At 37.0% G+C, this 27,395-nt stretch overlaps 1 protein-coding gene across 2 annotated transcripts; it reads left to right on the top strand.

The window, feature by feature from the left end:
- Positions 1 to 186: 186 nt before the first annotated feature.
- On the top strand, positions 187 to 27,059 carry Ap1ar (adaptor related protein complex 1 associated regulatory protein). Of its 2 annotated transcripts, XM_070022467.1 has the most exons (10): positions 191 to 652; positions 9,346 to 9,394; positions 10,938 to 10,964; positions 14,051 to 14,076; positions 17,150 to 17,246; positions 18,841 to 18,939; positions 20,661 to 20,719; positions 21,346 to 21,419; positions 22,332 to 22,460; positions 25,129 to 27,059. In XM_070022467.1, exons 1-10 carry the CDS (start codon positions 576 to 578, stop codon positions 25,392 to 25,394), a joined length of 903 nt encoding a protein of 300 aa, XP_069878568.1. In that variant the 5' UTR covers positions 191 to 575; the 3' UTR covers positions 25,395 to 27,059. The 2 variants fall into 2 exon arrangements, with proteins under 2 accessions (XP_069878569.1, XP_069878568.1); XM_070022468.1 differs by lacking the exon at positions 18,841 to 18,939 and having other exon boundaries at positions 187 to 652.
- The last annotated feature ends 336 nt before the right edge of the window (positions 27,060 to 27,395 follow it).

Here is a 27,395-nt window from a genome sequence, read left to right on the forward strand (position 1 = left end):
GTTCTTCACACAGGTTCCGAGGTGAAGAAGAAGGCGGCCGGCCGGCGGAGACAAGCTGGCGGAAGTGACGTGTGAGGGTATCCGGAAGGGGCGGTGCGCGCCCAGGGAGTGCGCCCAATTGGAGCCCAGGAGAGGCCAACGCTGGGGCGGGGCGTGGAGGGGCCGTTGGCCAAGCTCGGGCCGGGGCTGGCGGGAAGGCGGGGCCTGGGCCCGCGACGCGCGCGGGACTGGCCGGCCTTCTGCGACGGCTAGGGGCGCGTTTCCCTCCAGGGAGGCCGGGGATCGAGCAGGGAGGAGGGCCATGCGGACCCGGCGGGAGTCCCAACTCCGAAGCTCGGCGCGGCACCCTCGGAGGCCGCGGGAGTAGCCGCGGCCTTTGTTCCCCTCTCCACCCCCGCGGCCTCCGCCCCTCGGGCCGCCGCGGAGCCGCCTGGGCCCCGCTCCTGCCTGCCGGCCGTCGGTTCCCGAACCTTCCCCGCTCGGGCTCGGGCCACGCGGATGCAGCTGCCGGGCCTGGGCCGGGGCTGTGCGAGGGCGGCGGCGGAGCGGCGGCGGCGGCGGCCGGGCGGCATGCGATGGGGAACTGTTGCTGGACGCAGTGCTTCGGGCGGCTCCGCAAGGAAGCGGGGCGGCTGCCGCGAGTAGGCGGAGGGTAAGGAGCGGGGGTTCGGGCCCAGCCCCGCCGGCTCCTCCAACCCGGGCCCTCGCGGGGCCAAGGAACCCCTTCCCCGGGTTACCGTCTCCGCCCCACCCCACCCCAGGAAGACCCCAGGGGGGCATCTGGCCGGGGGGTGACGGAGGCCCGGGTCGGGAGGCTGGCTCCGGGCCTCCCTGGGGGGGGGGGGGGAGCGGGGAGACCTGAAGGAGGAGGGGACGGGGTGCGGCTCCTGCTGCCCCCAGCAGGTCCCCTTCCCGACCGGCCACCTGTCACCAGGGGGCGTCCCCGGCGGCGCCCTCCCCACCCCGCGCTCCTGGCTGCTTCCACAGCCTTCCCCCCCCCCTTCTCCTTCCCACACCCGACCCTGAGCTCTGGGGGTTCTGGACCAGCCCCTGTCCCTGGATGTGGATCTGGTCCTTGACCCCCATCAGCAAGTGGTTTCCTGGTTCCAAAGTTGATCGTCTTAAGGTGGATGTTTTTAAAAGTAGAAGTCGCGTTTCCATGTTTAGGGTGCTGATAACCAGAAGAGTAGAATATGATCCCCCCCCCCCCCGTATCTATTTATTTTTACAATTTGGAGAGGCCGTCAATGCGTGATTGCAACCAAAGCCCATCTGGACCTCAGGTCCATATCGGTCCTGTTAATTCAACGTATGGAACGAATGAATTAAGAGGGTTTTTTTTATTTTGACAGTTTCCTGATTACCTTCCTGTTCAGTCTTCACATTTTTAGCCACTTCCTGTCCGCAGGTAGAAATGAGTGTCTAGTTGCTATTTTTTTTAAGTCACCGGGTAGTTTTGCTTTTCTTTAGGCACAGAGCTAGATAGTAACCTTCAAGTGCTTCCAAGAGTGAGATAGTTTAGGGGTGAACTCAAGCTTTTCCCTTGGTTTTATGTGTCACACTGCAATTACTGCAAAACAGAAAATAGGGCAATTTGGGTTTCCTTAAGGCTTTACGCTGGACTCCACCGGGTTGCCTTATATTCCAAGACTCCATTTCTTACCCTTGCAGATTTCCCAAGAGTATCTCAAAATCAGATCACTCTGCACAGTCTGATCTGAAAGCAAGAACTACCAAAAAAGATGAGAGCATTCTAATATGTTTAAATACTAGAATAGAGTTGTCTGTTGATTTATCAAAACTTCACTGTTGAAATACTTTGGAAACCTTATTATTTGTAACATTATTTGGTGATTGAAATAGATCTTTAGAAATAAAATTAGGAGGTTTAAGAAACAAAATTTAGATACCTTAGTGAGTTATCCTTTACAATAAGGTTTTGCTTACCAAGATATTCCAGAGGGCTCCATCTGCTGGTCAGCTCTGTTTCTCTGGGCAGTAGTGGAAGTCTTTTGTGTAGTTTGTTTTTTTCTTAAATGGAAGGCCCAAATTATATTTTGTTAGGTTGTATTTTAATTCCTGTATTTCTACTGAGCTACTAGAACAGTTGTTCCGGTCAGTATATGCTATAGTTTTATATAAAAGTATAATCAAGCCAGGTATCTGTGGCTCATGATTATAATCCTAGCTACTCAGGAGGCTGAGATCTGAAGAATGTAGTTCAAAGCCAGCTAAGCCAGGAAGGGTCTTTGAGACTCTTATCTCCAATTAACCACTAAAAGGCCAGAGGTAGAGCACCAAACTTGAATGAAAAAGTTAAAGGACAACACCCAAGCCCCAGTACTGACACACAATTTTTTTAAACCATATTTTTATCTTTCTTGGCATTTAGTAGTTGTTGACCTTTTTTCAACATCAGCTGAGTGTCCTCAGGCAGCAGTTTACAAGGATTTTTTTTCCTTTTCCAGTAAAAATGACTTTAATAACAGCTGCCAACATTTAGTTACTTCCTGTGTGCCGGGCACTACAATAAATACATTATTCATTTAATCCCTACCACACCCTATAAAGAAATAAGTACTATCACCAATTGAATATCCCATATCTGAAATGCATAAGGCTAGATGTGTTTCAGATCTGGCATTTTATTTTAGCATTTTGAAATTCTTTATGCACATAAGGATGTATCTTGAGATGGAACCAAAACAAAACATGAAACTGCCATATTTTATATACTGTTTCTAAACCATAACCTGAAATTAATCAAGTGCATGTATATATTTTGTTGTCATTTGTTTCTTCCTGTGTTGCCCAGGCTGCCCCCAAATTCTTCCTTATGTTGACTTTAACTTGTCACATGAAGACAAATTGGAACTTCCCAATTGTAGCATCATGTTGGTTCAAAAAGTTTTAAGATTTTGGACCATTTTGGATTTTTAGGTTAATGCTGTTTAATCTATAGACACATTACAGATTGAAAACTGAAGCTTAGAAAGTTTAACTTGCCCAAGATAGTAGAGCTGAAAATCCAGCCCAGGTCTCTCTGAAATCAAAGCCCTTACCTTAACCAGTAATAGCTCATGGTTCTTTATTCTGTGTGGCTGTGCACTTATACATTCTCTCTCTCTCTCTCTCTCTCTCTCTCTCTCTCTCTCTCTCTCTCTCTCTCTCTCTCTCTCTCTTTCTCTGCCCTCTCTCTCTCTTTCTCTATCCCTCCCTCCCTCCCTTTCCCCATTCCATATCCTCTCCGTCTTCCTTTTTCCTCTTTTCCCCCTCTCTCTCTCCCCCCTCCCTTCCTCTCTCTCTTTCTTCTCTCTCCCTTTCTGTGATCTATCTCATACTTTGTGTTACTGAACAATCTTATGACTATCTCAACAGCTTGAGACTGTCCTGTGTGGTAAGCTATACTCTTTCTTTTTTTCTTTTTTTGGTAACTGGTGCACTTGCACCACTTTTATCTTTTTGTTTTGTTCCTTTCCTACTTATCCTTACTTTATATGTTTGTTAAATACTGGATTTTTTGTCTTTAATCCCTTTCACACATATACTACCTACTTCTTCAAAATTTCATCCATTTTGTTATTTCAACTACTAACACTTCCAAATCTCATATGCACTTACCTTTCACTTCAGATCTGCCTAAAAAAGATTTTACGTATGTTCTATTCATTCTGTCTTTACACATTCTAAACCCCTTTCCTTTCTCTGTACTTCTGCCTTAAACTTTGCCATCCTAAGAAATTAAAATAATCTTCCTGAGAATCCATGCTTCTTAGTCTTTATTGAGAAAAGGCTAATTAAGCAGCAAATATTTTTACTCTTACCAGTTATATTAGTCAGGGTCCTCCAGAGAAGCAGATCCAGTAGAAGATATGTGTCTCTATCAAAGCTGTGCCTCTGTCTAGATATGTCTGCTATATCTAGATAGATGCTGGGTCTCTAAATGAAGACCCAGAAAAGCTAGTGGTCTTAAGTCCTAACCCATGGGCAGAAGACAGCCAAGGCCTCACTCAACTGGAGCAGTGAGGCAGCCTTTTTCTACCTTTCTCCTCCTGGTCCAGCCTCCAGCAGGTTGGATGATGCCCCGCACATTGAAGAAGGTAGGCTGCCAGTCCAAAAAGCCAATCTGTTCCAAAGCATTCTTGAAAATGTACCCAGAATAACTTTTCTTTTTTCTTTTCTTTTTTCTTTTCTTTTTTTTTGGATCCAGTCGTGGGGCCTGAACTCTGGGCCTGGGCGCTGTCCGCTGTCCCTCAGCAATTCAGCTCAAGGCTAGCACTCTACCACTTGAGCCACAGCGCCACTTCCGGCTTTTTTCTTTTTGCTTATGTGGTGCTGAAGAATCGAACCCAGGGCCTCAGGCATGCAAGGCAAGCGCTCTACCACTGAACCACCTTCACAGCCCCAATAACTTTTAGCCAGGTATCTGGGCATTTGGTGGCCTTGTCAAAATTAACTATGACCTGTATCACCTATGTCACTGCTGTCCCTGCCTGAGGAGTCTGTTGATTTGGGGCCCTTCCAGTTTAAATGGCTAAACCTCTACTGAAATATTTAATACCAATTGAAAAACAATGTGTCTATCATCTTTGTAATCGTTTTTGACAAGTATCTGATTTATAACCTTTCCAGTCTTTTGTTCAAGAAACAAAATTAGACCTGGGAAGCTTTTAATTTTTAATAGACTTTGGAACAATTTACCTTGGCATCTCATCATTTATTTATAGTGTCAAACAGAAACTTTCTTGCTATATTTTACCAGATGTGATCCAGAAGCATTTGAAGAAAACAGTGCCATTGTGGAAATGTTTAAAAGTTTAAGGTTTTCTTTTTTTTACTTGAAAAATATTTATCTACTATACAAAGTAATAGGAGAAAGGTAGAAAGTTGTGTTTTTTTTTTGGGGGGGGGGGGTCCAGTCGTGGGGCCTGAACTCTGGGCTTGGGCACGGTCCCTCAGCTCTTCAGCTCAAGGCTAGCGCTCTACCACTTGAGCCAAGCACCACTTCCAGCTTTTTTCTTTTTGCTTATGTGGTACTGAGGAATCGAACCCAGGGCCTCAGGCATGCAAGGCAAGCGCTCTACCACTGAGCCACCTTCCCAGCCCAGGTAGAAAGTTTTTGACAAATTGATTTTATCCTTAACAACAGATTATTTTGATATCTGCCTTGATGGTACAATAAGTAAATAGGTATGCCAAAGTCTCTACGTTTTTTTGGGGGGGGTTTTGTTTTTTTTTAATTCTTACTTTGTTTTGGTGGAACTTGAGTTTGAGAGCCTAGCTCTTGCACAGGAGATGCTCTGTTACTTGAGCTACACCACATGTCTTTGCTATCTTAGGTATTTTCTTCATGTAGGGACTCCTTTTTTGCCTTTGCCAGCTTGGGACCACAGTCTGCCTACTGGAATTAGAGGCATGCACAACTATGTCCAGTTTTGTGCCTATTTTTGAAATAGAGTCTTGTTAACTTTGCCTGGGCTTGATTTGAACCATGTTACCTCCAGTGTCTGCCTGTCTTCCAAGTAGCTGGGATTACAGGTATGAACCGCTACACCTGGCCTGTGCCATACTACTTTTAAACTCTTCCAAATTCCTTTACATACTGCCGTCATTCAAAGTATTACCTTCCAACAACCTTCCTTAATCTCTCATTGCCCCCTTTCTAGTATCTTTTCATATCAGTGGTAGTAGAATGGATGTACTGAAGCCCACTTCATTTAGAGACAGCTCTGGGGAACAGGTAAATGAGTGTCCTTGGATGACTGGAGAGCTCTAAATAAGAAAAAGGGAGAAATGCACTTCTTTTTAAGTCATTGCTTTTAAAGCCTCAATTTCAGCGGTTCAGATTTCATTAGTTATAGAACTGAACGTGCACTCTTAAGTATAATGTTTAGTTTTTACCCCCTTTGTTTTTCACCTCCACCTCCAGGGCACAGGACTGCTGATTTGTTGAAGTGCACATAGGAAGTGATCTTAACCATTTTCTAACATCCTAGCTGGAAGTGATACTGATTCTTACACTGATAATGATTCTTCTAGCCTCCATATTCATTACCCTTTCACTCCTGGACTCGGCCACATTATATTTCTCTTCGTTGCTGCTTCTTTCCTATTATATCTCCATTGGGATTCTGACACTGCTATCATCTCTCATTTTCCAGTCCATCCCCAAACAAGATGACTTACATATTTCTTTAATCCATACACTTATCTCACAGATGCCACTGTAATCCAAGCTATCATTTTTTTATCCAGCCTCAAATTTGATTGCATATATTATTCATACATATACTTTATACATTTATCTCCACTCACTTCTCTAGGACTCCTGTGGTCTGGCACTTGGCAGAGCAGCTTCTCAGGCTGTTTTACTCCCTACATTGGAGACTAGAAGGGTCTTTATAGTCCTTTATAATTTCTTGAAATACAGTAAACATTGATTATGATTCTGTGGATGTACAGGATAATTTTTAGTCCCTTTTCTTTTTTGTATTAGTTGGATTTAAGCTTACAATTGCCATTTTACACCACTTGAATTATATCTTACTCCTTTTGCTTTTGTTATGTTTTGAGAAAGGTCTTGAATTTATGCCTGGGCCGATCTCAACTGAGATTCTCATATTTATATTTCCCACCTATCCCACAGCACCACTGCGTGCCGCTTTTTATTGGTTGAGATTAAAATCTTGCAAACTTTTCCCCCATTCTCTGGCTACTCTTGAAACATGATCTTTCCAGGAGACAGGATTACAAGTACCATACTTAGCTAAGATTGTGACTTTAAAACTTCCCATTTTTGTAGATGTACTAACAGTTTGTGCACTCATCTCTGTTCCTGAGTAGTGTTGTATGACTAGACCATTATTTATGCATTTCCCATTGATAGGCATTTCTATTATTTCCAGAGATAACAATAATTTGTAAATGTAGTTAATAACAATTATAAATTAGCAATCATAATTGTAATCTGCTTTGCAGTTACAACTTCAGTTAGGATTCTCATAAATGTCTTGCTATATATGTGTAAAAGATTCGTTGGTGTGTATATCTTGGAATAGAATTTCAGGCACAAGTGTATGCACATCTTCAAATATACTGGAAAATGTTAATAGGTTCTGTTGGCTTACACACGTAATCCTAACTATTCAGGAGGATTGCAGTTGAAAGCCAGCTTGGGGAAGAAAAGTTATTTCCAATTAGCCAGCAAAATGCCAGAAGAGGACTTGTGGTTCAAATGGATAAAAGCCAAGTGAGAAGTGAGACCTTGAGTTCAGGCACCGGTACTGGCACCACACACTTTGCTTTATACAAATTCATAATTTCACTAGTAATGGGTTTCCATTGTTCCATCCTTTATACTAAATTTTGTCTTAGGTCATTTTTCCAACCTAGTAGTGTAAAATGTTATCTAATGTCATTTCATTAAACTTTATTATGTTGCTACTTACCAGCAGTGACTAGATAATATGTATTTATAAATGACTTACCATTATTTTTATCTAGGAATAATCCAGGAATATATAATAATAAATAATGTAGGAATAAATCAAGAATAGGTGTGTAATCCTAGAACAAGTTTGAGAACAATTCTAAATAAATGGAGGGACCATGTTCATAATGAAAAAGCATACAGTGCTTAAAATTTTACTTTTGATTAGAAATTCAGCATAATTCCAATTAAGATCCTAGTGGGATTTTTCTTGAACTTGATTACCCAGTTCTCAAATTCTGAAGAAAATAATTTGTCCTATCAAATACCAGCACTGACAGTTAAAACTTGATATTATTGCCTCAATGATAGATAAATAGTAAATAAAGTGGAAGGAATATAGCACCCTGGCTCTGAGCCAGCCTGAGGGTGAAGATGAGTAATCTTTTTTGACAAAGTGCTTGTTTTGTACCAGAATATGAGAATGACTGCTTTACTTGAATCTGTCATTGGTGTCAGGTTTAGTATTGCATATCTTTTCTTCTTTCTTTTTTTTTTTTTTTCCTTTCCTAGTTGAGCTACCAGAGATGTCCAGCAGTCTATAATAATGAGTTGCTAGTATATTCCAGGAATGAGGGAGAGAAATCACTTTCAATTTATGGTGCCATTTTCTTGCATTATTTCTGTGATGGCTGCAATAGCCATACTTTCATGAATCTCAGGTCTATATGAACTTAGCATTTTCTAGTAGAATTGTGTTATCATTGTAGATGAAATTACTTTCTGATTCAGTAGCTTTAGTCAAATGTTAAGAATATAAAAGCCTCACATGGTGGTTTTTAGCTATTTTCACTTAGAAGCATTTATATTTGACACTGGAAAAAAACTTAAAATTGCTTTGTAATTATTTACTCTATATAATGTTCTTTAAAGTAGACTTGGGGAACTTTGTACGCTACGACCCACTTACGTGCTAAAAATAGGATGAGTCTAAAAAGTAGGCTGGCTATTAAGATTCTTCAGCAGTTGTGATTTAAAGTAGTATACTAAATTTTCTTTTGAAGTTGACCAAAGTTGTTTACTCTTGATATTTACTGAAACTTTCTGAAAAATAGTCGCTTAGGAAAAAAATAACAAATATTTTGTAGATATTACAAAATAAATTTTTTTTGTAATAAAAAATGCACCAAGTCTTTTCTGAGTACTGCTACATATTATAGGAGTGCGGTAGGGGCTCAAGCTGTGTTATATTGGAATCTGAACAGCAGAGTTTTCAGCTATAGATCTATGATCAATTAAACATGGAGGAAAGATGAGCTAAGGAAGAGGAAGATCTGAAGGTTGTTTAACTGTTCGATTATTAGATATATATTGAAAAAAGCTTACTTATTATAGTTAGATATGTTACAGGGTAGGGATGGAAATGGTCCTTTGAGATGATTCTGTCCACTAACTCATTTAGTTGATTTTTATTCCTGTCATTGAAGATCGTCTAGAAGCATAGTCCCCGGCAGTTCCCTAGAGCTTTTGGGGGACATTGTATCTCTCTCTGGTTTCTTCATAGCTCTGGAAAAATCAAATTCAGTCTGGGGGACTGAACTTTGCTCATCCTTCACTTATGTTAGTCACTAAGCTGGAACCTAGATTGATCAGAGGCAGGTTCTTCAGGGAAAAGAACAATGGTTGCTGAGATAAATTATTTTTTAGAAGTTTAATAAGTATTGCTACTAATAAAAAATATCATTGATTTAACAGTGAAACTTAAAAAACTATTTAAAACTCGAGATAAATTTACTTTGTGCAAGTATATGATAATTATATATTAGAGGATTAAAGCTGCTCTTGAGAAAATTTGGCATCATATTCACTTTGAGTTAGTTTTAGTTTTTAATGTTGTGTTCTGATTTTCTTCCCAGATCCAAATATTTTAGAACATGCTCTAGAGGTGAGCACTTAACAATAGAGGTAAGTAGCGTAATGAATTTTATGGGATTAAAAAGAGCAGAAAGGACTTTAAGATAGAAAGGACTGAGAATGTTTAGTTTCACTAGTAATGGTTCTAATGAAGAGAAAGTGCAGAACAGAGAGAATAGGGAGAAGTTTGCAGATTTGATTTTGGTTTATCCTACACAGCTCAGAAGGTACTCATCTGTCAGAAATGTCTCACTTAAGGCACTGGTTCTACAGACTCAAGGGTGGTGCCCCAGACATGAGTAGAAAGGTATAACAGAATCAAAATAGCAAATAGACTTGAAGCATCTCACAGAGAATGAAGTTGCTTTTTCTTTCTGTGTGAAACAATGAATATTACCATTCGCTCAGGCAGTACTGTCTGCTGTGTACCAGCCCCTTGCCATACAGTTAAGGAATGCCACCACACACAGTTTTTGCTACAGCTCAAATAGGTGGGTGTTACCTGTTATATAGATGGAAAGTTAGAGGCTTAGACAAGTGAAGAAATTGAGCTATGCAATACATACCTTAAGCGACAGAAATTAGTTCTGTTCCAGAACTACCTGGATATAAATATTGAATGCTACTTCACTGATTTCCATATTAAATGAGGAAAAGTGAACTAAGAATTAGTTCTTGTTTTTAAATCACAAACTAATAAAAAAGTTAATTTTGAATAGCTTTATTATTCCCTTAAATTATTGTCTAAATCTTTGAGTTCATTGTTTTCCCATAATCTTTTTTTTGGGGGGGAGAGAGGGGGGGGGTCCGGTGGTGGGGCCTGAACTCTGGGCCTGGGCGCTATCCCTCAACTCTTCAGCTCAAGGCTAGCGCTCTACCAGTTGAGCCACAGTGCCACTTCCGGCTTTTTTTCGTTTTGCTTATGTGATGCTGAGGAATCGAACCCAGGGCCTCATGCATGCAAGGCAGGCGCTCTACCACTGAGCCACCTTCCCAGCCCTTCCCATAATCTTTAAGCAAAACAATATTTGCAATAAAACAGTTTTTCTTCTTTTAAGTGTTACTTATCCATATTTGTATATGTACAAGGCAAATATTTTAATAGTAATGAGTCCCAGCAAGTCATTTGATATAATAGTGTTTATCATTCTGTAATAAATTATTTGCATTCCTGTCTCTAGAAAGGCATTTTGTTTGGGAACAATGACTACCCTCTCTTAGACATCTTTTTAGCCCCTATTTCTTAAATATTTTTCTTTTTATGACATAAAATAATTTGTTTACCTGAAGATTATTCTGGTAGTGTGGGTTTAAAATACCTAATGAAATACTCAACCCAGTGAAAATTTCTGATACAATTTCTGCTGTAATTATGTTTTTTATTTAAATCATAAATACAAATAGTGTGTATTTACCTTGACTATTTTATAGGACTGTTGAATATATCAGATGTGCTGATACATATAAAGTAATTGTCTTAAGTATCTTTTACATATAAAAATAAGTTATTCTTAACATGAAAAAGTAACAATTTCTTGTGAGATGTATCTTAGACAAATATGCCTTCTAACACTTAGCTTTCTTCTTCTTTCAGTTTGAGAATCTAGTAGAAAGTGATGAAGTAAGTATTTCCATAATACAGAATTCATTCATGGTTAATGATTGCATTTGTTCTAACCATTACTTTTATTTTTTTTAATTATTTTGAAATTTTTACGTTTACTTTTTCATCTCTTCTGTATCATTTTGTATTAGCAAGAATTCAGTTTTCCAATATATACTGTGCATACACACATACATATGCACACAAAAGTTTTTTAATTCTCTAGAATTGAATTTCAAATAGGGATTTTCTAATCTCTTTCCCTCAGGAACAATCCAGTGTGGAACCTTTCTGAGGAAGAAATTATGGCTCATTGTACAATCAATTTCTAATTTAACCTGACTTTCTGTATCTCAGCTTTCATCTAAAACTTAGTCAACTGTAAGATTAATAAGTACACTTTAGACTTGGTGAAGTGTATATATTATGAACAGGCATAGTTAGGAGAGCTTTAGTTTGTATGCTGTTTCCATTTACCATAAACTAATTGTGTGAGTTGATGCAAATGTCTTACCATCCTGGAGGCCTTCTTTGCACATCTCTAGAATTAGACTAGCTAAAAGCTCAAGTTTCTTTTTTGCCTTTTCCTTTAGAAATAAGAGGAAATATATAAAACCTTTTTTATAAAAGTTGAATTATTTTCTTTTTTGGGGGGGGGAGGATGCGGTCATGGGGCCTGAACTCTGGGCCTGGGTGCTGTCCCTCAGCTCTTCAGCTCAAGGCTAACGCTCTACCACTTGAGCCACAGTGCCACTTCCGGCTTTTTTCTTTTTGCTTATGTGGTGCTGAGGAATCGAACCCAGGGCCTCAAGCATGCAAGGCAAGTACTCTACCACTGAGCCACCTTCCCAGCCCAAAAGTTGAATTATTTTCAAATTCACCATTTCCTATAATATGTATAGAATACTAGTGTGAGAGTATAAATTAGCATATTAAAAGATCTTTAAAAAGTTGTTATAAAGCAACAATCAAAACCAAAGTTTTTGTTTTGTTTTTGGAGCCATTACTGGGACTTAAACTTAGGGTCTTGTGTTTTTACTTGGCTTTTTCGAGACTGGTGCTATACCACTTAAGCCACACCTCCAGTTCTGGCTTTTTTCTGGTTACCTGGAGATAAGAGTCTTATAGAATTTTTTGCCCAGGCAAGCTTTGAACCTTGATCCTCAGTATCAGAGATTACAGGCATGAGCCACCAATGCTACCTTGTAAACAAACATTTTTAAACCTGCTCAGTTCAGCATTTCTCAAATAAATTTAGGTATAAATTCTTTTTTTTAAATAATATATATTTGTGGCCAGTTGTGATTTATATGCCTGTAAAATCAGGACCAGAAGGTAAACACCGGAGGAAAGTCAGTTAAAATCCAGGCTGGGCTACATGGAGAGATTGAGGTCAGCCTAGCCTACATAACAACAATCTGTCTCAAAAAAAAAAAAAAAAAAAAAAAAATCCTGAATCAGAACAGTGTCATCGTTTAGGAAATTCTTTTTTTCTATAATTTTTAATTTTTAAAATGTTTTATAAAACAGTTTTACACATAGCCAACCTTAAAGATAAACACAAAATTTACTAGTTTACAAATTTTAAAAAAAAAAAAACAGACCAAAACCCACAACAAACTCAAGCACCCACTCTGTGCATAGCACAGTTCTAGCTGCAAAAAAAGGGAATCTTAGCCTTAGAAATTCTTGACCTTTTGTTTTCCCATCAAAGCAACAGCCAGAGTTTTATAGAACACAAGTTTTCTTCTCTTCCTCAAGGTCACTTCCATCGCCATGTCATTTGTTTTATGAGCTTTGTAAATATACATTGGAAACAACGGTTTCAAAGCTGACTGCATCATAATGTATCTTGACATGTTGCTTCTCAGAAGAACTTGTGGTCTCAAGTGTTTTCCTAGTCTATCACTTATTTCGTGGTTGAAGACCTAATGACAGTTTGGTCTTGTTTTTACCAACCAGTCTTTCCTATCTTGTACATTTTTTGTTATATCATTGTCATTCTATTTTTTTTGAGCTATTTTCTAAATGTGGACCATTAGCATTTTATTCCTGTGGTTAACTTAGTCATACATTTTAAATTCAGACCTGAACAGTATAAATGTTTATAAGTGCAAATTAGTTTGTAATTTTGTAACACTTTGAAAGAAAACTAAAACAGTCAATTACTGTTATTTGCTGTGATTATGTTCCTTAAAGTGTCCATGAGTGCTGAATTAGTGAATACTTTGTCATAGGGAAAATAAAATTCTTGAAGCTCTGGTTATATTGTCATTTCCCAACTATTATATAATTATATTTTATGTGTATTTTTTGCTTTAAAAACTATATTTAACATTCATTGTTGATTCATTAAATGGACTTGCTGCCACCAGCACTAACTCTGCCTAAATGAGTTTATCTGACATATTTTGTCTGTAAGGCACATCACACCTCCTATACTTCAGGAATAGACAGCCAGACAGCCCCTAAGCACTACATTTAAGGATCATTTTCGACAGTGAAACCAGGAGCAATTAAAAGACAAAAAAAAACAAGAAATGTGGCACTAGATATAAATGTCACCTATTCATTATGATAGTTGAGAAAAGACAGTGTGACACTTGTTTTACCTCAGCTGGGAATGTACATTGTTAAAAGTGTACAACGTATAGGCTGCTCAAATGACCAAGAAAGTGTAGGACTATTGACTTGGAGATTACAAATATATTTTCACAAAAGGTGGCTTTACAGATTGGATATGTGACTAACGGGAATCAGCTGTAAGTGGTGAGGGCATAGAGAATATGCTGTCCTACTACAGCTTGCCTGTACAAGTTCATTTGCTATTCATTGTTAAGTATTGGTTAGAAAGAAAGCTAACAAATATTCAGCAAAGAGTTGTTACCTAATTCAGGTAATAGTAAACTAGTGTTTTCCTTTGGAAAAATAGTACAGTTTTAAAGGATTTTTTTTTGTTTCAAGTATTTTTAATGTGAGATGTGTTTATAGTGACAAAAAAAATTGGTAAGTAAACAATCAGATAAAATGTAAATTCTAATACCTTGCCTTAAATAGAATGCTGCTCTTGAAAATTCTTTAATTGTTTAATTAATTTTGTACAGGGGGAGAGCCCAGGAAGCAGTCATAGGTAAGGCTTCTAAAAGAACAACAGAAAATTTACCAAAAAATGATGTAGAAGAAGCTACTAAGAATTAGTATTTGCTTACTTTGAATCCTTAAGCAGTTTGTTTCTGAACCTTTTCTCTTTCTATAAAACTGAGGTAAATAATATATTTCTCCAAAGATAGTTTTGAACATTTAAAAATGTATAAGAATGCCTTCATGTTTTTCTGTGAACTATTGTAAATAATTTTACATTTTATTACTATTATTGATAAATACATTTCCTTTTAGTTTAATTTTAACCCATTCCTTTTTTTATATGCTTCTTTGTGATATACTAATCAAAAGATTTTTAGAACTTCAAAAGTAACTATAACAAATCTGAGCACCAATGACTCAGGATTGTAATTCTCAGCTACTCAGGAAGCTCAGTGCTTCTGGAATATCTCAGTTTGAGGCTAACCTTAGCAGAAAAGTTTACTAAAGTCTGTGTGTAAAATACCATCAAATAGGGCTGGGAAGGTGGCTCAGTGGTAGAGCGCTTGCCTTGCATGCATGAGGCCCTGGGTTCAATTTCTCAGCACCACATAAGCAGAAAAATAAAAAAGCCAGAAATGGCGCTGTGGCTCAAGTGGTAGAGCGCTAGCCCAGTGTTCAGGCCAAGTTCAGGCCCCACGACCGGACCCCCCCCAAAAAAAAAAACATCAAAAAGCTAAAGCAATAGAGCACCAGCTTAGCAAATACAAGGCCTTAACTTTAAACCCCAGAACCACCAAAACAAAATAAAAGCTGGTAATATCAAAAGAATAGTTTCATACGTTTCATATTTTGAGCATATAGTCTTAAAATTATTTATCAAGCAATTCCTCTGTGCTAGCTCCTGTGCTAGATACTGAGACTAAAAAAACAGACTTGTACTAGCAGGGTGGTACCCACCTATAATCGCATCATTTTGGAAGTTTATTCAAGACCATCCTGGGCAAGTCAGACTTTTCTCAGAATATAGCTCATTGGTAGAGTGCTTACTGTGCATGCTTGAGACTTTGGGCTTGAGGCCATGAATTTGATTCTTAACACCACAAAAATAAACATGGTCTCTACACAAGAAGAAAGAACAGCCTATTCTGGAAGATAGATCCTGGAGATGAGAGTTTGAGGTAGGAAAAGCAAAAAAATAGCAGTTACAGAGAATCCTAGGAAATGCTAGCAGTTCTGTGCCGAAAGTGAATGTTGAGGTGTGTCATACCTGGGGTGATCCCTGAAGAATTGGTTAGGCATGGAACATTCCAAACAGAAGGAGTATCATATGCAAAGTGACAGGAGGGCAAAGAAACTACCTAGAATGATAGAAATATTCCATATTTTGCTTTGAGTTGAGATCGTTTAAATATATATAATTGCCAAAACTTAATGAAGTGAATATTTAAAATTGTTGCTTTGATTTTTTTTTGGGGGGGGGCGGGCAGGACCCAGGTTGACTTCAGAGTGAGTTACAGCTTAGTCTGGTTTTGAATACACAATCTTCCTGCCTCAGCTTCCTAAGAGCTAATATTACAGGCACATTATCATCATGCCCAGCATTATTTTAAATTATACAAAAAAAAAAAAAAACTCAAATCTGAGCCAGAAGTTTGAGAGGAAAACAAAAGTAGGAAACATTGCTTTGTATACGGCTAGTTAACCGTAGTTAACCATAGTAATTACCACTATCAACTATGTTGATGTAACTAAGTAGTAAAGCAGTAGTAAGTAGTAAAGTAGCTGAGCATGCTACTAGGCCCTGAGTATGATCTGTACTACCATGGAAAAACAACAACAAACATGTCCAGGTCCAGCACTGGGGAGAGATGGAAGTAAAAGTAGTTGGAATGTGGTATGAGAATTGAATAGACAGACAATAAATCCTCTGAAAATGGCCAAGATGTAGTAGATGAAAGAGCCAGGAGAGTTTGCTAAGGGAACAAATGAGAATGCAGGGGAAAACAGCTGGATGGGCGCTGGAGGGACTGATCAACCGTGTCCCATGAAACTGAGGTAATATAGACTTAAAATTGTTTGCTGTATTTGATAACATAAAAGCTGTTGATGAATTGCAGGAAACTGGGCTGAAAGAGAAAAAAGAAAGGGAGTAGCCATTAGTCAGATGAAAGTGTGTCTTCATTTCTTCTCTCCTTTTTTCACATAAAGAGAGATGAAAACAGACAAAAGAAGTGTTCACTAATGGAGCAAGAACTCTGTAGTTAAGAGTTGAGTGGCATTAGTAATGAGTACATCCAGAGTTAGTGCAATGTCAGGCAGGTTAAAGTACACTACCTCTCTAGACGTTGGGGAGAATAATAGAGTATACATAAATAAGTGAGAGGATACAAGTGAGGTGAAATGATCTTTTCAGTAGTAAAAAATAGAAAAATAATAAACAAGTTTGTAAAGACTTAGGATAGGAGATGAGAGGGACTTCATGTAGGTGTAAGGACAATTGCTATAGGCTGACAGACAGATGATAATAGGTTTTCTCCAGCACCCCACAGCAGAAAGGGCTACCCATGAAAATGATCCATTGCCAGAGATCAATAAACTGTTGAATATGGTCACGTGGTAGGGGTCCAGGAAGAAGAGTATTGGTGAGAATATAATTCAGACAAATGATAAGGCTCACATGTAAAGAAATTGTCTCCCTCCCTACTGGAAGGGAGAGAGATCAAGGGCTTGAGGAGGCCAGTGATTGAACAGGATAATATGAGGGTTAAGAAATCAGGATGTGTAAGTTTTATATTTCATGGTGGATATTTTGGGGTATAGTTCAAACTGTAGGTTTGATGGCTTGAGTAGGACTTACGTAGAAGGTAAGTGAAGTAAAAAGTGGCTATAGTGCTAAATAATAATAGTATTGTATTCTCTCATTCATCTGATATTCTCCAGTATAGTAAGTTTAGTATTCAAATGTAGACTTTTTAACTCTTAATTGAAGTTGTAGTATTAGGTTGTTTTAATACATTTTTAATAGTAAAATTTCAGAATTTCTCTGACTTTCCAAGTGTTTTGTTTGGATTCTGTTTTATCACTTTTTTTTTCCTATGCTCCCTCCTGTTTTTCTCTAGGCCTCTTACTGAGGAAGAAATTGTTGATCTGCGAGAGAGGCATTATGATTCCATTGCTGAAAAGCAGAAAGATCTTGATAAGAAAATCCAAAAGGAGGTACATAATCTTGTTATCATAAAGCCTAATTAATAGGAGAGAGTTTTCATTAAATAATACATGACAGAAAGTCATTGGACCTATATTTATATATATATATATAAGTAATTTCAAAGTAAAAACTATATTCCAGCCTATTATAATTTTTTAATTTGATTTCATTTATCAGAGACCATTTGATGCCAAACGTATCTTTGTGTTTAAAATCAACTTTAATTTGTTAAACTGTGTCACAATAAGTAGTGTTTAAGTTTCTGTTTTTGTCTTGGGTTTGTTTTCAGTAATCCAAGTATTTTTAACAAATCACAAAAGCCATACTTATGTAATGTATTTTTAGAAATGGCCTGTAATTATAGTTTTGCTAACACTAAACTAAATAGAATCAATACATAAAAAGCAGTTTATTGAGCAGGCTGATCTGGCTGTAGTGGCATTTGCCTATAATCTAGCACTTGGGTGATAGAAGCAGGAAGATTCCAAGTTCAAGGCCAGTCTGGGGTAGTTATCAAGTTGAAGGTCAGCCTGAGCTATGTAGTGATTAGTACTTAGTTTCAAATAAAACAGTGGATGAACTAAAGGCATGGTTTAAATGGGTAGTGTACTAGCTGAGCAAGCAAGCCAAGCAGGAGTGAAGCCCTGAATTCAAACCCCAGTACCACCAAACATCATGATAATGATGATGATGATGATATTAATAAGAAGAACTGGGTGTTGTAGCTCAGTGATAGAAAGCTTACCTTACCTGGTATGTATAAGGCCATGGGTTTAATCTCTAGGACTGCACAGAAAGACAGTTTGGTACCAGTTAGGATTTCAAATACATTAAGTTATACAATAGAAGCTATTATTATCTAAACTAAAAAATGAGCTGATATTTGTTTTTTCTTAATTTAGATGTAATATGAGATACCTACCACTAAGGCAGGTATATATGCTGTTTTGAATGTCAAGATGTTAAAGTAGAAAGTAATTTTTGAGGGCAGGGGGAGGATGGGAAGGGATGGGAAAGGGAAACAAAAGGAGGAGGCTACAATGCTTGATAAGAAATGTACTCATTATCTTGCCCATGTAATTGTAACCCCTCTGTACAGTATTTTCACAATTAAAGAAAAAGAAAGTAATTTTTGAGTGTTTAATAGAAAATGAAGGAGACATATGGGGCATCAAAGTCACTTGAATGAGAGAGGGAGACTTGTGAACACTTAGTTCACCTGGTAGACAATATAATTGGCCTTAACATTAAGGACCTTGCACAAGAAAGGGCAAAATCACGGAAGAGGGTAGTAGATTTTGGAATGATCATTGGAAATGAAGATTATTGCACTTCAAGAGAAATAAACTTGTGTTGTTATAAATTAGATGTTATTGTTTTACCACTGACTTTCTAAAGAATTCTGTAATGTCTCATAGAATCTCAGTTATTTTATTAAAGAAATGAAATGGGCAATCATAAAAATATCCATTCTGAAATGCTTTGTAGAAATCAATTATTTTTAATGATTTATTTTTCTTTTGTAAATCAAAACATTTTGTTTGTAGAGCAGTCAGACAGGTTCTGATTTTTGTTAATCCTTATCGTTTTGTTCATGCACAGTTAGCCTTACAAGAAGAGAAGTTAAGACTAGAAGAGGAAGCTTCATACGCTGCACAGCGTGAAGCAGCCAGGGCAGCAAAGCAGCGAAAGCTCTTGGAGGTGAGGGGAAAAGACCCCAACACACACTAGAGTTGCTTTTCTCCTTATTTTCTCTGACAAATCCAAGTTGGGACTTTTTCCCCCTTAGAATCACTGGCCTCTTCTATATCAACATGTATTTATGCATAAATTCTTAGGTCTGTCAGTCCTGAACTGCTTGCAATCACTTAAAAGCACATGCTTGAAACTGAATGCTGTTTGATGGTGTCAGTTAGCAGAGCTCATTTTTGCTTATCCTAAAGTGACTTTTAATGCTTCAAATTGCAGTATTCTTTTGGAAAAAATAATTGTGCTTTTAGAGGGAAAACTTTTCAAAACTAGTCTTGAAATATAATTTAAATAATTCTTGAACTGCTAGAATTTCTTTTAGAATCAGATAAGCTATAATGCTTTCGCTTCATAGGGATACTGTTTCCTTTTATCTTTACTGCCTTGCCTTTGGGAGATTGAGACTGAGGTCTTGAGAAGTTTTGGCTTATTTTCAGGAAAGGCATCGGATTTACGGTATCTTACCGTGCTGTATGGGAATATGTCATTATTGCAGTGCCTGGAAATTGTAAATAACAGATACTTAACAAGCACTGGCTAAGTGTCACAAACTGAAGTATTTCACTTGTGTTTAATTCTCACAACATCTTAGGAGAAATGTGATATTTTCAATCCCTGTTTAATTGATGGGAAGGAAACTTAAGGAACAGATAGTTAAGTAACTTTCTTGAGAACCTACAGCTAATGCACGTAGAGCCAGAGTTTAGGCTCAAGAGGGCCTAGTCACTGTTCTACTTAGTATTTTCCTCTATGTCTTAATTGTGTGGACTTACTACTTTAGTTGAAGTAGTATAAGATCATGTCACATCCTAAAACTTAGAGGTACTGAAAAATCATATCTTTCACATTGTCATATAGTTTTTATGTGAACTGTGTCTTCTCTGTCTCACTTTCTCTTTTTGTGGAAATAGAGGGCTTCAGATGAAATTATATAAGTATTTCATTAAATTTTTAGTATATTCTAAAATAGTAAAAAAGTTAAAATGAAATTATACTTTCTGTGAAACTAAAGTATTTTGAAGGCATCTTATAGGCACTTGTTTTATAATCCCTACTGTGTCTGGAAGAACTAAAAGCATTCTATATACCATCTATTTGAATGATTTTCTAAGTTGAGTTTTCCTCTACTTAGTAAATGCTTCCCATAGAAACACATTTTCTATACAACATAAACTAACACACCAACATACAAACAAGTACCAGTTAATTTGCTTTTCATAGAAATAGAATCTGCTAGGTAGTAATAGAGCCATCTGCAATTTATAGATGAAGAAGCAGAAGAAAAAGGCCATATGATGAGGATACACACTAGTGACTCAAAGTCACAACTTCAACAGGGCTTCCTATCTGAATCTCACATAATGAGTGGACTTTACTAGATCTGAGCCAGAGGGAAATTGCTTGTTTAAAAGCTTTTTTTATGAAGATTCCATAATACTGTGAAAGTTCTAAGCACTTAAGGACTACACACAGATGATCTGAGAAAAATTCTACCCATAAGTAAGGATATAGAATTGATTAGTGATAAATTAAGGAAAAAGACTTCTACAGAATAACTTTAAATTTTTGTTTCTAGAAACTAGAAAAACAATACTTGCTGGCATTGCATGAGTGGTTTTTTAAAAATATGATTTTGCAGCAGAGTGATTTTGTATTACATTGTGTTTCCAAAGCAAGAAAGGCAGAGAGTGATGCAGCGATACCATCCTCCCAGCAACGGAGACTGTCAGAGGTAAAGAATGATTTTTCTTGTCCTTTTTATTTGTGATAGGAAATATTCTTTCCAAGGAGATGACTTCTCACTGTAGCATGTTTATGAATGTATTCATGTTTGCTTGTTCCTAAAATTAACTGCTTCTCTAGAGCTGGAAGTGTAGGGCAGTGGTAGAGTATGTGTATGAGGTCCTGGGTTTGATCCCCAGATCAAAACATATATAACATTGTTTCTCTTAAGATAATATTTGGAGCTGGATGCTGGTGGCTCATGCCTGTAATCCTAGCTATTCGTGAGGCTGAGATCTGAGGCTTGAGGTTCAAAGCCAGCCTGGGCAGCAAAATCTGTGAGACTCTTATCTTCAATTAATCACCAGAAAACTGGAAGTGGCACTGTGGCTCAAGTGGTAGAGCTCTCACCTAAAGCTGAAGAGCTGAGGGACAGCGCCCAGGCCCAGAGTTTAGACCCACGACCGGACCCAAAAAAAAAAAAAGAAAGAAAGAAAATGTAGATTATTTTCATTAGAGTATTCTCCTTGTATGGCTGAAGTACATTTGGGAAATTGGCCTTAAAAACCAAAGCATCCTCATTTAGTACCCATTCTATTGCATCTACTAATAAAGTTCACTTCCTCTTATTTGCAGTTCAGGACCAGAAGATGACTTTGAATCTTGTTTGAGAAATATGAAGTCACAGTATGAAGTTTTTCGAAGCAGTAGTAAGTCTTCTAAAATATTCTCTGGACATTTTCAGTTTGTTTTATGCCACATTAAGCAGGTAATTGGGAGATACTGGCTCTTTTTACCCTTCAGTTTATATTGCTAGATCATTTGTTACTTACTGGTTGCTAATTGCATTCTACCTCTTCTTTATTTTTGCTGGTCTTAGAGTAGAGCTCATGGCCTGGATGCTGTCCTTGGGTTTTTTTGTTTTTTTGTTTTTTGTTTTTTCACCAAAGATAGTGCTCTATCTCTTGAGCCACAGCCTCACTTTTTGGTGGTTAAGTGGAGATAACAGTCTCTCAGATTTATCTGCCTGAGCTGGCTTTGAACTGTGATCCTCAGATCTCAGCCTCCTGAATAGCTAGGATTACAGGCGTGAGCCACCAGCACCCCACTTCATCTTTCCTTTTTCAGAAGGAGTTGGAGTAGAGCAAAATCTCAGGCTATTCTGTGTATCAACATAGGGAATCCAAGTACTGCTTTTACAATTTTTATTCCTTTACAAATTGATCTACAAAATTAATTAAGATTAAAATGATTATTTCAAAAGTCAAAACCTTTATATGTATATGGAGTCCTTTTGAAAGTAGGCTGCCTTTTTATGTATTTTATCTTTTAGTTTTGTTTCTTGTGTTCCTTTATGATTAACTATTAGAAACATCTTGAGTTCATCTTATTTGAAAACCTTATAGTAATTTAATTTGTGTGATGGTTGGTTTAGATAGCCAAAAAAAAGAAAGATGTCCTACTTTGTAGTAGATATTTAAACAGTGTAACAATTCCAACAATGGTTTCTTTTGAAGATTAAAATAATAGTAATGTTTAGAGAGAGACATCATTGCAAAAGAAAATGACGTGGTAAAAGAGCACAGGTGATAACATTTGATTGTGTTGGGTGTATATTTTAGGGCTCTCATCAGATGCCACAGTGTTGACACCAAATACAGAAAGTAGCTGTGACTTAATGACCAAAACTAAATCAACTAGTGGGAACGATGACAGCACATCCTTGGATCTAGAGTGGGAAGATGAAGAAGGTATTTTCTAATTGACAATCTTACTGAGAAGTTAAGTTTATTCTGTGTTGATTCATATAAATCTTCTTACTCTATATTCTACATCCTTTAAACTGAATGATGCAAGGCCTTGAAAAAGTATGATATTTATGAAGTTGGTCAGTTTTCATGTTTCTTGAGATTGGGGAAAAAAATGTTCATTTCTGTAAGCTTTACTCTAGCCCATGAAATTACCTGGGTACAAAGTAAAATATTAGTGCCCCTTGTGGGACTTTAAAAGCAAAAATAAGTTAGCTTTTGGTTTACTCCAAATTAGATATCTAATTGTTTCTTTGGTACAACAAAAGCTGTTGCTCAGGTATGAATTTCATCTTTGCCTTGCATTTCTTCCAAGCTATAGTATTTTATTTAATCTCAGCCAAAGTTTGTCTATTGTAAACAGGGGAGAATAATCCTACCCTAAGGGAATTTTTTAATTTAAAAATCTAAAAATTGCTTAGCACATAGGCAATCATGAAGTATTTGAGTAGAGTTGGGAATATAGCTTGGTGATAGAGGACTTGGCTAGTGTGCAAGAGACCCTAGGCTTGCTCTTTAGCACTGCAGAAAACAAAAGAAGGAAGAGGGAAAGAAAGATATAAGTACTTGAAAAACAAGTGAATATTTTGCAGATTAAATACATGAAACAGTATGGGGTATGACACATACATTGAGTACTCAGAATTGTAGCTCCAATATTGTGTCTCATTGAATAAGCCTAAGTTTTAATGTCATGTTAAGAAATAGGCAATCTAAGAAAGACTCAAGTATAAAATACAGAATTTTAAGAAAAATAAGTATATCATAGAATTTTGAGTTGGAATAGACCTTAAGTAGTCTCTACTCTTGCTCATTTGTTTTGTCAGTAATATAACAGACACAGAAAACTTGAATAACTTTATCAAAAATTACATTAATTATCCTCGATCTTCTCAGTTAAATACCATTCCCCAGTCCTGTACTTCCGTTTGTGCATGTTTGGATCCAGTCATCAGAGTTGAAACTTATCTTCATGCTAGGATCTTGTGCAAATCTTCTATAATCACTGCTTTTCTCATCCATATTGCATGATACATATTTATAGGTAATATGACTTCCTAGACTGTTGGTCACGTTATTAGCAGAATCCATAGAAATTTGCTGATTATGTACAATCCAGCTTCCTTTAGACATAAATCCACAGAATTTTACTATCTGGCTGATACCTTTATATTGTCTCTTATCTAAAAAAATTTGCTTTTCTGGGTTGAATCTTTGTAATTATTTTTTCAAGAGTAACAGAAACCAGTAATCCAGGCATTTGGGGTTTTTTTTGTTGTTGTTGTTTACTGTGGTATTCGATTCATTAGGGTGAGAAAAAAAAGTCATATAATTACTCTCACAATCTCTTTGGCAATCCTAGATTTTAGTAATTTTGATAATAAGCCAAAATCAAATCTTTTTTTTTTTATTGTGAAAATACCGGGTTACAATTACATGGGCAAGATAATGAGCACATTTCTTATCAAGCATTGTTGCCTCCTCCTTTGTTTCCCCTTCCCATCCCTTCCCATCTCCCACCCTTCCACCCCTCTCACCCCCATCCCTGGCCAAAGTTGTAAAGTTCGTTTTTCGACATAATGACTTGTGCATCTCATTGTTGCAATGGGTCCACCTGTATCCCTATTTAAATGACCAAAATCAAATCTTATAAATTGAAATTATAAATGGAAACTTCTCTCCCCTCCTTCTGCTAATATAATGACATTGTTTTGTTTTTTCTTCCAATTATTTTTCTTGCCAATTATTTCTGCTCAAAATTAGACCCAGAGCAGTTTCTTCTAGAAATATCTGTGCTGTTGCGGTAGTTAGAATACTAGAGAACACAAAATTTGGAATAAGACAGACAATTCAAAGTGATTCAGGGCTCAGGTGTTAGTCAGAAGAGACTTGCTAAGCATGCACAAAGCCCTACATTCCATCTCTAGCATTGAAAATAAATTTCTACTCCACCACTTTGTAGCTATGTGACCATATATAAATCACTTACCTTTCTTCCCCAGTTTCCTTATCTTTAAAATGGAGTCAATTCTAGGACTGTTTTTAACTTCACAGCATTGTCAAGGACTTAATGGATATGGATATATTGGAAGTGCATGCAATAGTAATAGGAACCAGGAAGTATGGGCAAGTGTGTGCTTTTGTCACTCTCTTTGTAGTGATTGTCATTCTTTGGGGAATGCAGTTGTTATATTATCATATAGGTAGGAAAGGACCCCGGCAGAGACATTGACTTAGCCATGTAAGACTAAAAGCAGTTGAAGACCAACATCCATTCTATTTGACTTGTGACTCCAGAAATTTCATCTTCAGATGATCGATTTTGCATCAGAACCACCCTTTGGTGAGCGTTAGCTTCTGAGCTAAAGCATCCATCAGCATTAGACTCTACAACTTTTCCTTCAGAAGGCCTCCCCAGACCTGACTCTTTAATTCACAAATCAAACCCAGTAAAACAATAGCAATAACAACAATATAAATGGGCAAGTTTTTAACAGAGCTTTTTGTCTTTGATTCTTATTTTCTTTTTTTAATATGTTTTTTATTGTATAAACACTATACAGAGGGGTCATTGATGCTTATTTTCTTAAACACTTTGTTCAAATTGTAGGAATGAATAGAATGCTTCCAATGAGAGAACGTTCCCGAACAGAGGAAGACATTCTCCGAGCTGCACTCAAGTATAGCAGCAAAAAGACTGGAAGCAATCCTACATCAGCCTCTGACGATTCCAACGGACTAGAGTGGGAGAATGACTTTGTTAGTGCCGAAATGGATGATAATGGCAATTCTGAGTATTCTGGATTTGTGAATCCTGTATTGGAACTGTCTGATTCCGGCATAAAGCAGTCAGATGCAGATCAGCAGATTCGATAGGATAAAATCATATGATCCTATTTATGTTATGACCAAATGTTAAAAACCATCTGGAATGTATAAATGGTGTGCTCAGCCTTGTAAGGCAGAAGTACGAAACCATGTTGTACATGCTTATTTTATTAGAGAAGAATAGGGATGATAAGGTAGACCTGAAATGCTTCAGAATTAAGTGCAATTTTATCATCTGCCTTCTGCTTTTCAAGACCAGTTTAATGGGTCTGTCATGTTATTAATTAAATTAATTTTAACTCTTTATAGCACTACTGGTTTACTCTTGTATATTTACATATTTTAAAAATCTTCATTTTGTTTTGAATGTTTTACTGCTGAGCCTATATCATTATTTTATAACTATGAAAATGTTAAAAAGTACTTTTGGTTAACTCTCAAATATGACAGGGGCACAGGATAGCTAGTCAAGTTCTTAGAATAATCTTCCCTTTTCCTGCTTTATTCACTTCTGTGACTTCTTTGTGTTTTGTTATGTAATAGCACAGTTAATCTGGATAAACGAAGAAATGCTCAAGTATCAGTTTCTTTCCATGCCTGTTACTTAATCCCAGTGTGAAGATGTTGATTCAATCTTATCAAAAGATAATATAAAACAGGCTCTCAGACTAAACGTTGTAACTGGGTGATGATGACAAATAGTATTTGAAAATATATGGATTTAGGTTTTTCTTTTTACATGCCACTATATTGACTTTTAATTGATTTCTTAAGTTTTTAGCTGTCATTATTTTAAGTTATATACTTCCAGTGAATGATCTTAGAAAGATTTTATACAGAACATATCTGAATGATTTAAGAAAGGAAAACGTTAAAAGGTAATACGGGTATTTAAAAATAAAATCCTTTCTGGTATGAAAGGTTCCATTGATTTTATTACGTTTTCCTTTGCCTCGTAGTACAAGGTGCTTTCCTGGGATGGAATTAAGTATGTCTATATATATATGTATGTGTGTGTGTGTATGTGTGTGTGTGTGTGTATATATATATATATATATATATATATATATATATATATATATATACACGCATATATGTGTGTGTGTGTGTGTATATATATATATATAAAAACTGCATTTTGTGATGGACAGTTAACTTTCTTAGAGTTTATGTATCAGTATAAAAGCCCAAGCCTGTAAAGCTTTCCTTGATTTAGCCAAGAATTGAGTGTGATTTTTAGCAAGCAAACTGTTCAGGGGTTTTCCTTAGTATCTTTTTCTTTCCTTCTCTTGCAACAATGACAGTGCATGTTCTCAAACCATAGGAAGGTCCAGATCTAATAGCAACTTCAAGTTCGTGCTATATTTAGGAAAAATCATGTGGCCCTTTCACTATTTGAACTGCTAGGCAATGACAACTATAGGTTTTTTTGTCCATTTTAAATTTCATATAATCAAAAACAACACTTCAGTATGTAAATATGACACATTAGGTAATGCTGTTATTTATATCTGTCTTAACCTAATTTAAATTGTTGCTATGTCATTGGAAATATTCTAAAGGTACTCTATATTCAAATTGCCTGTGTTACTGCTTTGTAAAGTTTATATACATCAGATGTATATTTTTGGTTTGGCATAAGTTACTCTTGTAATTTTCTTGGCTTTTTGTTCATAAGGAATTTTCTGAAGGAATGGTAACTTCTCAAGGATTGTGAATAAATACATTTTTACATTTAAAAGATATACATTGTTTGATAATAGAGATGCAGATACCATGATTCCTGACTTACACTTATTAAATCTTACAAGTGAATAAGGAAAGAAAGATAGAACTGAGCCTGAAAGTGTGTTTTAAGAAAAAGATTAATGTTTTGCCTTATGTTTATTTAAAAAAATAGATATTGTTTAGTGTTCATCAAACACTAGAAAATTGGCTTGATAAAGTAAGGTGTTGGGGACCCTAGCGGTAAAGAATACAGTATCTGCTTTTTACTTACCATTGTAATGAGAGACATAGTAAATAATAAGAAAATCACAGGTATGAAAT

The sequence above is a fragment of the Dipodomys merriami genome, unplaced genomic scaffold (genome assembly GCF_024711535.1).
Source record: "Dipodomys merriami isolate MVZ:Mamm:240054 unplaced genomic scaffold, mDipMer1.0.p SCAF_15, whole genome shotgun sequence".
Classification (NCBI taxonomy): domain Eukaryota; kingdom Metazoa; phylum Chordata; class Mammalia; order Rodentia; family Heteromyidae; genus Dipodomys; species Dipodomys merriami.